Consider the following 12,865-nt stretch of genomic DNA (forward strand, 5'->3'; position numbering starts at 1 on the left):
ATCCTGTCCGTGACTCCATGTATGTACGGGAGGCAAGCCCAACTCTTACGCTCATCATGCGTCTCTGTTGTCTCCGAGCGATCTTCACTGTTTTTGCCTCATCGCCTTTGATAATGTTCACCGCAGTTGTGGACGACACGTCAGGAAGAAATTCCCATAGACCACGGCTTCAAAGCCCGGAAAACATTCCTAAATGTGATTTAACCGGCCGTGAAGCCTTCATAGTATAACTTGATTAGTGTTTGCCAAAAAAACATTTCTGTCATCCTCGAAGATCTCCGCTCAACTTTTATTTACAAAAAATTTGCTTGTGCTTCTGGTTGCTTGAAAATTTAAAAACTGAAAAAAAATCTTGAACGCTACTAGATCAAATTTGACTACTGGCGGGAACAGGGTAAAAAAGTAAAGTTAATGAGTTAAACTAGACCAAGCTAGTGATTCATAAATCCTGATTTGTTTGGTAAAAACATTGAATTCTATGGATCGGCGATTCATTAATGAAAAACAGGTGGTAGGGATAAAAGTAGGTTCCGATGCATAGTTTTACAAACAGTAGAAATAATCCAAGGGCACGATCGCATGGCTGCTACGGGTCCTACGACTGCGCTTTGTAGACATTTTGCCTTACTATAATGTTACTATTCCGTATTCCCCTCATTAACGATGTTGTCATAATGAATGTTTCATTATATTCTCTTGTAATTAATTACCACCATAAATTCCTATGAATTTTTCAATTTAATTTAATTTCAACACTGTCATTTTAATGACATTTACTTGTCGCTTAATCATCATCATCATCAGCCTCTCGACGTCCACTGCTGAACCTCCTCAAGTGTCTCAAGCATTCTCAAGTGTCCTCCCATTTTCTCTATCTGGCGCGGTTCAAAACCAGTTTGCTGATATTCGCTTCAAATTATACGTCTCTCTCTCTCATTATACATCTCCCATCCCTTGTTCTAACCACATGTCAAGCCAACCCCATTTCAGCCTTGTAATTCGTTCTATTGTCTAAAACTCCCGTTCTGCGTCTCAAATCCTCGTTTAAGACTCTGTCCCTCAGGCTCACACCTATCATTGCTCTCTCCATTCTTCTTCTACCTGTAATTTTGCTATGGTTGCCCTTGTCAGTGGGAGAGTTTCTGCTCCGTATGGGATTATCTGTAGTATGCATGCGTTAAAAGTTTTACGTTTTATACGGATAGGCATATCACTTTTAAGGCCGTTTTGTAGCTGTCCTAAATCAGCCCATCCCAGGGAGATTCTCCTTTGAAGCTCATTCGTCTGGTTAACCCTGCCGATACTGTTTTCATGATCCAGATACACATACTTTCCTGCTGTTTCTATGTTTGTTCCGTTTATTTCTTTGTTTTTACTGGGCACTAACTTTACCTTTGATTTTGTTTTATTAAAGTTTAGAGCCACAAGTTCTCTTTCTTTTAATAAAAAAAATTGTCATCAAACTGAACAAGCATAACACTAAATAGTCTGATGGCTAAATTTTTCTCGATATTTTCTTGTTATTTTGTTGTTGATGCTACTCATACAGGTTGAGTGATACCAAAATTGGCGTCATTCCTCTGGAGGTGTTGTCTGGGGGTTTCTTGGGAGTACAGAGAAAATAATAAACAAATTAAATGTTATTAAAAACTCAGATATTTGCAAAAAACTAGATCAGAGGGATGACAACAATGTTTATCCAGGTAATCTGCCTAATTAATATTACGTAAATATCTGTTCCTTGGTAATCATTAAAAACTCCGGTATCTATGGATAAACATGAAGCAGAAAAAATAAAAGAGACAATAACATAGGTTGCGGTTATGATAACGGTGTCACCTTGCGGTCAGAGCTGTGACAAAACAACCCCCCAAGTGCTGCCATCTTTTTGGGGCAAATGAGTGCTATACCTAAATCGGTCACAACTGCCATCCAAAACCACCAGTTAAAGGTTATGTATCATTGATCAATATTATAGATCAAATAAAATACAATTCTATTGTTAAAACACAAGTTGTGTTCCCAAGAGCAAGAAGTATTGCCCGTTTCACTCCAAACATCTTTGCGTCCCAATCACTTTGAAACTGATGATGGTGGAAAACACCGAAACGTATTTTAATTGATAAATAGACAATAAATGACTGAAGCCCAGGAATTGATTTTTAAATATAAATACGGCAAGGCGACCGGAGTGAGTTATTCATTCAAAGTTAGTCAGACAGCTATACAGTGAAATATTTAAAGCGATATTTAGAGTGTGTTCGATTCGCGAGCTATAGTTTTGAGTTAGTTAGTATTTGGGAGTTCAATAAATTGTTGTGTTATTTTATTGGTTTACTGGAATCATTCGAACCTCGGGAAATGTAACAGTATTATGCATATTACATACATGGTAGGAATGTCAACCCTTCCTCGAGGGAGTTATCGGKACAATTAAATATCCAGTGTTTGAAAATATGCTGTTGTTGTGCAATGCTTCAAGTACTCCTGGAAGGCTCAGATGCAATAATCTCCAATACCTGTTCCTCTAGGTCTGGGAACCGAGCACCTTTAGATTGTCCACTATATGCGTTTATTTCGGGCCACTCGTCTAGTGCGTAGCCCTTTGCTGGTATAAGTTCTTACAGCTTCTGCTATGTTACTGTGGCATTTTCCCATAACTAATCGCATATTCGCCAATTCGCTGTTGGTTTACATTTTGTGAAAGGGGCTTCAAAATAAGCCACAGTTTGAAAAATGCTTGTTATTATTGACAAAAACTTTCTACCTATAACTATCTGTTAATAACAAAAAACATCATTGCCGCTTTGACTTTTTATCAAACAATTGTAGAARAGATCGTAATTTTTCTTTTCGAATGCTTAAGTATTCCAATAGGCTACCAATCAAACGTGAGACCTTTTCAAAATAATGCTTAATAACAAAGTTGCAATTCAATCTTCAACTGTTAATATCTTCTTGGACTTTTTGAAAAAAAAATTTTCAATATTTTTCTCGTACTCTTTAAAGGGGTCTTTAAAGGTATATAGGATAGTATAACCTTAAAAGGAATTACGTCAATTTTGAATCACCCTGTATATATTAAATTAAATACCGAGCGGCGGCAAAGCAGCTCTCGTAAGTACCTGCTTTTACATGAGGTGTCGCAGTAAGGATAGCAAGCTTTGTAAAATGTATTTGTAATTGTAGAATGTTCGATAAAAAATTGATAACAAACTTAAAGAAAAGAACTTGCTGAAAATTATTTTTAAATTTCTTAGATAACGGCTTGAACTCGCAATTGCAAACGGTATTTGAAAAAGTCGATTTTATACAGAAATTGTCCCGATCAGTGAAACATCTAGTAAGTTTGGTCAAAAGATCATAAAAAAACAGTAGTACTTTCCTTATGAACTTTTTTCCTAACGTCAAATAAAGGGCGGGGGAAGAAATAAAATCGCTTAATGCAAAGAAGCCTGTAACTCCGACACGGCTTTACTGATTTCAAAGTTTTTACTATCAATTGGCAGAGCAGTATAAACTCTACGATATGTGATATAAAAACTTAACGACCCCAAAGCACCAGAAAATTGAAGATATTTGGCGCCCGTTTGAGAATCAGTAAACCCAAAGAGACCTAACGATTCTCCGTCTTGCGTCTCTTACTCTTCATTATATTTAAACCGAATTGACATTGAAACTGAGGAAATCCAGCATTCTATTGAAAATGAGAAACCCCTAAAGCTGTGTACTCTCCTAACTGTCTCTCGTACTCTACAATATTTTTCTGTCGAGTTGAGATTCTCCTAATCTGTCTAATCTCGGTTGTACGAATCGTATTTTTAAGTTTGTTACAGTAGTGCCGAAAATATTTAAAATTTTAAAAGCAATTACATTTTAAAACAGCCTTACCAAATACTCGGGAAATGATAGTCGGATGAGCACCATGCATTGACAAGTTGGAAAAGAGAATATTTATCATGGTGTTATTAGTAACACCCAATGTAAAAGAGCTGTGGCCAGTGTTCAATGTTTTCCACTTGGCTACCGTGATATTTGATTGAAAGGTTGAGTCTTGCGAAACCTGGGAAATGTACAGCTCTGGAAATTGAATATGTTACTTCATCACTCATTTCTGATTCTTTAATTCTCTTACCTTCCCTGTTAAACACTTGAAAATCGGGTTCAACTTTCGGCAATACACCACGAAACCCACTAACAAAAATTGTAGCTTGAAAAATGAAAAATGCAAAAATTAGGTTCAGCATTTTGTATCATATATTCGCGGCGAAACAACTGAACATACACTACGGGCAGAAATGTGTATGGAATGTGGCTGTTTCGACTGTTGAGCAAAATGTATTTACTGAATTTTACTCCAAAATAAAGAGGTTGTTCCAAAAGTAATGGCACACACCAAAACGGGAGATTCTCGGTGTGAAAATATTATGGTTTAACACTAGTTATTTTAGTATAATAGTTGACGGTTGTCGACATACCTACATACTTACCTACATTTTTATTTCCTTTTTTTGTTATTCTGCCATGGTGGAAAACCAAAGTGGTTTTGTAGTAAGAATTGGCCATTTTTACTAGGCATTGGGTAGGAATGGGACATTTTCCTTAGTCAGTTATCTTACAATAACGAAACGTTTTCTAACCTTTTTATAGAAATAACAATGGGCTTGTGACACTAGTTATTTTTAGGCCACGATTTAGATGGGCTCATCTTAGTCCACTGCTGGATAAAAGCCTCCCTTAAATTCAGTGTCCCGTACATTCACCCACAAAGTTGGGTCCGAGCCGTCTGCATCCAGTTTGAACTTATGCGTCTCAAATCGTCTGACCATCTGGTTGGGGTCCTTTACCGTCCCTACTCCTTATGGCATCCGCTCTTGGTCTCCATTTCGGAATGCGTTTTGTCCATCTTTTATCCGTCATTCCAGCTATATGTCCTGCCCAATTTCATTTCATTTGTATGTATTTGTACAAATAATTGTATTATTATTTTGAGAGTTTTGAAAGTTGAGTTTGAGAAATGCTCTCTTACGCACACCAAGAACTGATGATCTGACGCTCTGGGCCTTGTGGGACTCCAGCCTAGCTGCTTACCCACTATCACCACCCTTTCCTCACCTCCGAGGAGGTGTTTGGCCTAGCACCGCGGTCATTTCTGCCCTATTGGGCCCTCGTATTTTACTCCCTCATTATTCCTGTGTATTCAATGAACTCCAGAAGAATCTTGAGGGTACGCAAGACCTATGCCCGGTTTATAAAACGATCTTTATAGTTCCAATAGCCTAAACGAATCTACAAGTCGGAAAAATGGGTTTCTGAAACGTTCGATAAGAGCTAGCGGTTCGTTACATTGGAGAACCGATGAACGGTCGCTCACGGACTTTTATCGGTTCTATAAGTTGTAGGAGCAGCGCACGCAAGCGTATTTGCCATTAGTGTCAAAAATCACCTGCGAGCAGAGAACACGTTTTGGGAAAACAATAACAACATTTTTGGAAGCAAAATTTGAGTGTGAAAGGGAAGCAAAGTTTTTGAATATAATGGAATGGAAGATTCCACTTCGGACTCATCTGACGAGGAAGTTTTCGATGTTCTGAATAGTGAAATAATTCGCCATTTTCGAGCACGAAATGATTATTTTGAGAAATACGGAGAAGATGAATTCCGAGATCGTTTTCGTTTAACCAAAAACGTTGTTCACTACCTAGAAGAGCTACTTCAGGAACAAATTCAGCCAGTGATACAGATAAACCACAGTTTATCTGTTTGCGAACAATTGCTAATTACTCTAGGTCTAAGGTTTTATGCAACAGGAAGAATGACAAAATACATTTGCATAGTTTGTATTTATTTGATTTTTTCTTCGGAGCCCAACACTTATAGCTTGTATTATTAAATAGGCACCAGATCTCGGAAGTAAAATAAACCGGACAATTTTTTTTTGTAACACAAGTTACTCTAATCATTCTTTTTCTTCGTTATATGGCTTTACTCACAGAATACCAAGCTTTGCCTACTTTATAGACTCGATAGTTATGGATCCACTAGCTTTGGCGTTTAGATACGTTGAGAAACCCACCATAAGTTATAGACCCTACAACTGTAGCGGACCGATAGTTATCGAACCAATAAGGGAATCTACCAGAAACCGGGCATTAGTCTGGTAGTCATCCCTGGCTGCAGCTCTTTATGAGTTCTTCCTGCTGAGGAGAAAAGTTTTTCTGGGGATATCCGACCGCGGCTGTGGCCATCTACGGAAGTTCCCGCACACACAGTCGCTCAGGTGCTGGCTCGTTGGGTGTGCTGCCATCCGACCGATGGCAACTTTTTTTTGGATGTGCTGGTTTTCCTGACGGTGTACCTAGGACAGAGGTCTACCTTTGGTGTTTTTCCCCGGGCGGCCCCCGAGACTTTTTTACCACCTCCCGGTACTTTGCCACTACGGTTCTTCTGAGGAAGCCACGCCGGTATATTGTGGTGGTGTTTTCCTCCCCATGTTTCCCACGAGCAGCTAGGAAAGGGTTAGATCCACCCACACAGAGCTCCAAATACGTGGGTAAGGCTGATACAATAAGGTGCGCGCCTGTCAAGCTTAGTCGGGTTTTCATTCTTGCATCTCTTGGCGCGCACTATACGGTGAGAAAATTAACATCCAGTTCCATTAATTAACATACAACAGATGTATCTGACCGGCCTTTTTCCTACTCGCCACCTGGGCACGCGTCGGATGGGTCGCTCAACCTGCACGGGAATATATCTATTACATGTACTCTAAAGTACTGGTGGATTGAAGTAACGCCCTATAGTCTTCAATCCTATGAAGAAAAATTCCCTATTCTTCACCTCCACGTGGTACGAAGTCTGGAACGATCAGCAACAAACTCGGAGTTAGAAAGGCACTTTCTTGTCCTGGTCAGCAATATGCTGATTTTTCCCTTGTATTCTTCAAATTGCCGTTATATGTCAGAAATCCGAGGTCGATTAGCCAATCCTTATTTTCTAATTGCTCGTAAAATTCGCCTCTTGATGCAATAAATTTCTTTATTTGTGGCAAAAGCATGATAAACCGCTCAAGTATTTTACCTCTGCTCAGCCACCTCATTTCAGTATATAAAAGATCTGTGAACTGAACGTCCTCATCTTCTAAAAGTAATTTAAATAATATGTGTTGCACAGCTCCCCATCTTATGGAATTAATAATTTTTATTACTATCGTAAATACGTGTTGAAAACCGATTGGTTTTACACATAACATTTCCTGATCTATGAGGCAATGATAAAAAATAAATTTCGGGAATAAGGAATCCTGTCTACATAAGGCAATAAATTCTTTTTTCTTACCAGTCATCGCTGGTGTCCCGTCTGTTGTAATTGACGATAACTTTTGTCGAGGTAATTTTACATCTATTATATACTTGTTAAAAGTAGAAAAGAGATCTCCTCCTCTGGTGCTTCCCTTTAATGGCAGAACTTTAAGGAATTCTTCTTTTGTTGTAAAATCAGAAAATACCATCTTTACGCAAATTGCTAATTGTGATATATTTGTCACGTCTGTTTATTCATCCATCTGTAGCGAAAAGAAAATACGATTTTCCATATCATTTGATAATTCTGCCTTCAAATTATCCGCAATTACTTCAATTCTTCCAGTGACAGTTCGTGCTAATAATTGCAACGTGTTTATAGCTGAAGCTATTTCCTTTTTATTTTTAAATTCTTCAAAAAGTGAATCGGCAGCTTCTAGCATGGCTTCTTTCACTAATTTTCTATCTGTAAATGGTTTTTTTATTCTTAGCTAGCAAATGCGATATTTTATATGACGTGATCGTTGCAGACTTATGTTGTTGCACTGGTTTAGTAAAAAAACCTTGCTGCCTAGTTATTGAATATTTTAAAAAAACTTATTTTTTTTCTTCTAATTTCAGAGTTTATTGGATAGTCACTATCAAAATTGGTATGGTCTGATTGAGGTATCCGGATTGGTCTGGCTATTATACATTTACATTAGTCCAGCGAGGGCGCATTAAAAATCGATCGGGAGCGCATTGGCGCCCGCGGGCGCCGCGTTGCTCACTTCTGATCTACAGGGTCAAATACTTTTGAGAATTTCGAACCATTTAATAACAACAAAATTTTGTAATTATTATTTAATTGTTATCGAATAAATTTTTGCTGTTAACTTAATTTCGTTAATTAAAATCCAAAAAGTCTATTCGATGAAAAAAAATTTTCTTCTTTACTATTTTGCAAGCAGCTATTAACATAATCAAAACACACAATAGATTTCAGATTGAACAGGCAAGGTAAATTGGAAAAAATAAATAGTCTGGAGAACACCGCCAAAAAGTTCGATATCAGCGATCTCTTGTGGAACAATTAAAAAGCATCAAGTGTGAGTGGGTTGCTGGTGCACATTGTTAAATTCTTTACTTCATAGCCAACAGATGGAGCGACATAAGCGACAGACCATATACACCACCAAAAGTCATTTCTATCCAAGTCTTGTTTCAATTGACAGAACAGTTCTCTTGACACCAAGCAACGATATTGTTGACAATAATGTTTTTGATTCCGAACAGTTAACAAGTAGTTTGTGGGGTTTGAAAACATTTATTTAAGTTGATATGGTTTCGCAAAATTGAGTGCAAATTGTTTTTTACAATGCCGGCGAACAAACGAATAGCGGTATGGATGTCGGAAAAGAAGCTACAGAAAATTAATTGGCAAGAGCTGGTCGCTGCTTGCTCTAAACGGGGTTTCGAGGTGTTCAAAGTACGTGTATCGTTTCTTATTTGGCCATCACTGTTTTTTGATAAACTTTGCGTTTGTTTCAGCTGGATCTCAACAAATGCCTGAAAGAACAAGGCCCATTTTGCGTACTACTGCATAAACTAACAGACATCATTGCTTTGGCCAACCAAGGGGATATAAGGGTAAGTAAAACCAATCAGTTAAATAGCCGGTTTAACAAGGAGAACATTCAGTCATCGACTGGAATACGATTCGTATTCACACCGTGGTTCCCACGTAAATGTTCAATTTTGTAAAAGCTGTTCGACTACTTTGTTTGTGTTAATATTCGAAACATGTGCATCTATTCAGAAATTACCCATGTGAATTCGCTCGGAATGTAAAATAATAAACTGGAGTGTTTAAGTTGGAATTAATGAGGCAATACTACTTCCTGAATATCAAGCGTTTAAGCAGTTTAACTCTCAAAGTTTTTTGTTTTATTGTGGTTTTCTCTTAAAGGACATATTAAATTAAGCTGTTATTAGCGAAAAAAATGCCTGGATGGTCCATAAATTAAGCCAAAAAACACTCACAAAGTTTGAGGAAAATCCCAATTTTTGGGCTAAACATTGCAAAACTGCGCAAGAAGTTTTAAATCATTGAAAATTGTTTTCTTGTATTTGTCGGTATATTAACTTTTACTTTCTGTTTATTATTATTTTTTTTAAAGTCACTTCAACTCAACACAACACCCACAAACGAACTAACCGAAAGGAAAAAACTAAAAAGTACGTAGTAACACCGCATTAGGTTGGATTCCCTAAAAAGACAAATAATCCGCCATCTGACTATCGACGTGATAGATAACCTCAATCAATGGGCGACGTTCGAAAAAATGGTCAAACTTTTGCGAAAAACACCATTATTGTGGACCTTAGCGACAATTTTGCTGGTGTTTGCAATTGTTGATACCTAAAATACGATTTAGCAGCAAATACCGTCGCACAATATATTTCGTGCATAAATAAGCGCATGATATAATTTCAAAAGTTTGTAAGTGTTTTGTGGCTTAATTTATGGGCCGAAACTCAGTACATATGCAATCAAACGACGTAAATTAAACCGGAAATAAACTTTAGGTATAGAAGACACGATTGAGGGGAGTTTTTCTCAGCCACACGTGAGTTAAATGACGAAAAAAGAGTTAATTACGTTACTAATCGCCGGTAGTAACGCCGCAGTTAACGGGAGATTAAGCTGGCATTCTCTTTGACTGTGACATTTCCTACGGGATCTGTCGCAGTCAAAACACAAGTTTCTTTAGTGTTTTAATAAATACGATATTTTCTCGAAAAGTTATTACCAAAATCGTATTTTTTTGGGTCCATTTAAGCGCTAAGTTCTACAGGGTGGCTCATTTTTAAAAAAACCAGTTAATAATCTCGTAAATTATTGCAAATCACGTGGGACAGTCAACAATTACCATTGTTGTTATGTACTATTTGTTTATTTATTTATTGTCCATATACACATATGCCCTAAGGCAGTGATTATCAAACTTATTTCTTTTACCGCCCCCTTTGAAAATCAATTATTTTTCGGCATCCCCCATTTTTTGTACACCCCTAAACTTAAAAACCACAATTTCATTACTTTAATTAATTTAGTTATTAATGTAACTTATTAACGGCTAATGTCGGTTCTGATGTTTAAACCTACATTTTAAACTAGACATTTTTACCTGTGAGATCCAATAAAACCCAACTTTATAATATTAATAATATAGTTTAACCAAATTAAACGAAACAATATAAATATGTAATCAGTTTTCGTTTTTATACTAATCTAATGAGATGCATGAATTTGATGATATTTAGTTTGTTGATATCAGGTTCGATTTACTCAAAACAGTCGTAAGTCGCCGCGTTTGGTAACTTGCAACTGATTTCTCTTTTTAGCAAGCAGCATTGTCACAGCGCTAAATCCACACAAATATGACGCTGGAAATGCTATCAAAAATCGTTCAACAATAGACCACAATCCAGGGTTCAACTGCGGAATTTACTTTTGTATTGTCATTTTTGTATTTAATTTTTATTTCCTCGTTCGTTGTCAGTTCTATAAGTTCTTCTCCCAACTGGGGTGATATTTCTATGTTGACATTTGAAAAAGGATCTAACACCCAGTCTGGTATTTCCAATTTCAAAATGTTCTGGAATCTCTCAATGAAACCACTGTGAAGATTTTCTAAATGTTGGGAGTAGACGAGCAAGTCGTCGTTGTTGCAGGATTCTGATAAATTGGGAAAATTATGTAACTCACGTCTGCCGATATTCTTCTTGTGTAAGAGCAGCTTGGCTACGAAAGCAACGACGACATTTTTTGGTTTTATTAAGTTCAAGTCATCACCTGGAAGTTGGAGATTCATATCATTAATCAATGTAAATGTCTTCTGTAATGCAAGGTCTGTCAGGTCTGCAATATAATTCTTTGATGTGCTGAGATTTTCGCGCAATTCTGTCTTCGTTTTCCATGGCAGAGTCAAACAGATTGTAAAAACGAGTCGGACAATTTCCTTTTGATAGCCATCGCACTTCTGTGTGAAAGATCAATCTGTTGAAATCTTCATCATTATCAACACATAGCTGATTAAATAATCTGCCATTTAAAGAGTTGTTTCGGATTTTATTGACTGCTCTGATGACAGCTCTGACTCATTGACAGAAATTTCTAGCAACTAAATGCTGTCGATGTATAACGCAATGTACAGCAAGCACATCACGAATTTTGTTTTTCAAGTACGATATGAAGCCTTTTTGACACCCCGTCATAGCTGGAGCACCTTCTGTAGCAACTGATATAATATTCTGCAACAGTGTTTTAAATACGGTTTCTCCTTTCGTGTCTGTCTTTAAATTTCAAGCAAATAAATGTTCTTGACATATTTTTTCATCTAATAAATCTCACGTAAGACAACAATGCTTCATTAGTTGGTAAAGTGGACTCATCCAACTGAATTGAAAATTTACTAGTCTTCAGATGATTGCACAATGACTTCAATGTTTTCAGCCATTTTATCAATTGGTCTTTGGACAGAACTATTGCTCAAAGGAAATTTTCGAATTATATCTGCCCCCGGTTTATGGAGCACAGTAGTTATAACTTCTTTTATCGCCGGCAAAATTAACGTTTCTCCGATGGTGTGTGGTTTACCTGCTTGAGCAATTAACAGAGATATTGTATGAAGCTCGAAGTCCGTCATCGTTTTGCTTCGCAGTCATCGAAAAAAGTTTCGATCCGCTTGAGATCTTGAAAATAGGGTTCATTTTTGTCCTTCCGATCCGGATGCATTTTATTCAAATGATCTTGAAGGCTTTATCCCTTCGTTTGAAAATGTTTTTGAACAAAGAAGACACAAAGGCAAAGATGGGTATGTCGAATTTTCTATGAATCTATATTTAATATATTCTATACTGTATTGCCGTTTCTTCTTTTTTGCTTCCGACATCGCTTTGCTTTCAAAAATATGTAAATAAAGTGTTGAACTTAAATACTTGTTTAAAGATAGCGCGCAAAATCACAAATTAAAATTTAAGAAAAATTACGAGCTTTTATACAGGGTGATTCAAAATTGGCGTCATTCCTTTTAAGGGGTGATAGAGGCTCGCTTGGGGAGTACCAGAAAAATTAAGAAATTTTTTTTTTTCGAAAATTTCTGGAAAATATTGACAGTTGAAGATCGAATTTCAACATTGTTATTAAGCATTATTTAAAAAAAAAATCCCACGTTGGATTGGCAGCCTATTGGAATACTTAAGCATTCGAAATGTTTTTTGCCTTTAACAGATAGTTACAGGTGGATCCTTGGCCTTGGCAATCATAACAATAATTTGTCAAACTGTGACTTACTTTGAATTATAACGATTACACGAATTTGCGGGTATGCGATAAGTTCAGGGGAAATGCTACAGTAACATAGCAGAAGCTGAAAGAACTCACGCCAACAAAGAGCGAGGAGAGTGGTTCCGGGAAGATAGTGAACGACAATTGATGTTCGGGTTCCAGGCACAGAGGAACAAGTATTGGACATAATCGAATCAGGGCCTTCCAGGGGTACTCAGAGCACAATAACTGA

At 37.1% G+C, this 12,865-nt stretch overlaps 2 protein-coding genes across 3 annotated transcripts in view; one reads left to right on the forward strand and one right to left on the reverse strand.

The window, feature by feature from the left end:
* LOC109544931 overlaps positions 1-4,348 on the reverse strand; it is a 39,924-nt gene extending 35,576 nt beyond the window's left edge. The window contains exons 1-2 of one of the 2 annotated variants that reach the window (XR_007280339.1): positions 4,136-4,348; positions 3,892-4,080 (exon numbers count right to left, since the gene is read on the reverse strand). Coding sequence is in view for 1 of the 2 variants with exons in the window: in XM_019915353.2 (XP_019770912.2) it covers positions 3,892-4,080; positions 4,136-4,247 (301 nt within the window). In the remaining variant the exon portion in view is untranslated. The remainder of the gene's footprint in view (positions 1-3,891; positions 4,081-4,135) is intronic. The other variant, XM_019915353.2, reaches the window with a different exon arrangement.
* A 4,068-nt stretch (positions 4,349-8,416) lies between these two features.
* LOC109544935 (inositol-tetrakisphosphate 1-kinase) overlaps positions 8,417-12,865 on the forward strand; it is a gene marked incomplete at its 5' end in the record, with an annotated part of 6,828 nt that continues 2,379 nt past the window's right edge. Inside the window, 2 exon segments of the mRNA XM_019915362.2 lie at positions 8,417-8,769; positions 8,832-8,930. Coding sequence (XP_019770921.2) covers positions 8,659-8,769; positions 8,832-8,930 — 210 coding nt within the window.

Source organism: Dendroctonus ponderosae, unplaced genomic scaffold (genome assembly GCF_020466585.1).
Source record: "Dendroctonus ponderosae isolate FM_Combo_2020 unplaced genomic scaffold, Dpon_F_20191213v2 Dpon_F_20191213_1, whole genome shotgun sequence".
Lineage (NCBI taxonomy): Eukaryota > Metazoa > Arthropoda > Insecta > Coleoptera > Curculionidae > Dendroctonus > Dendroctonus ponderosae.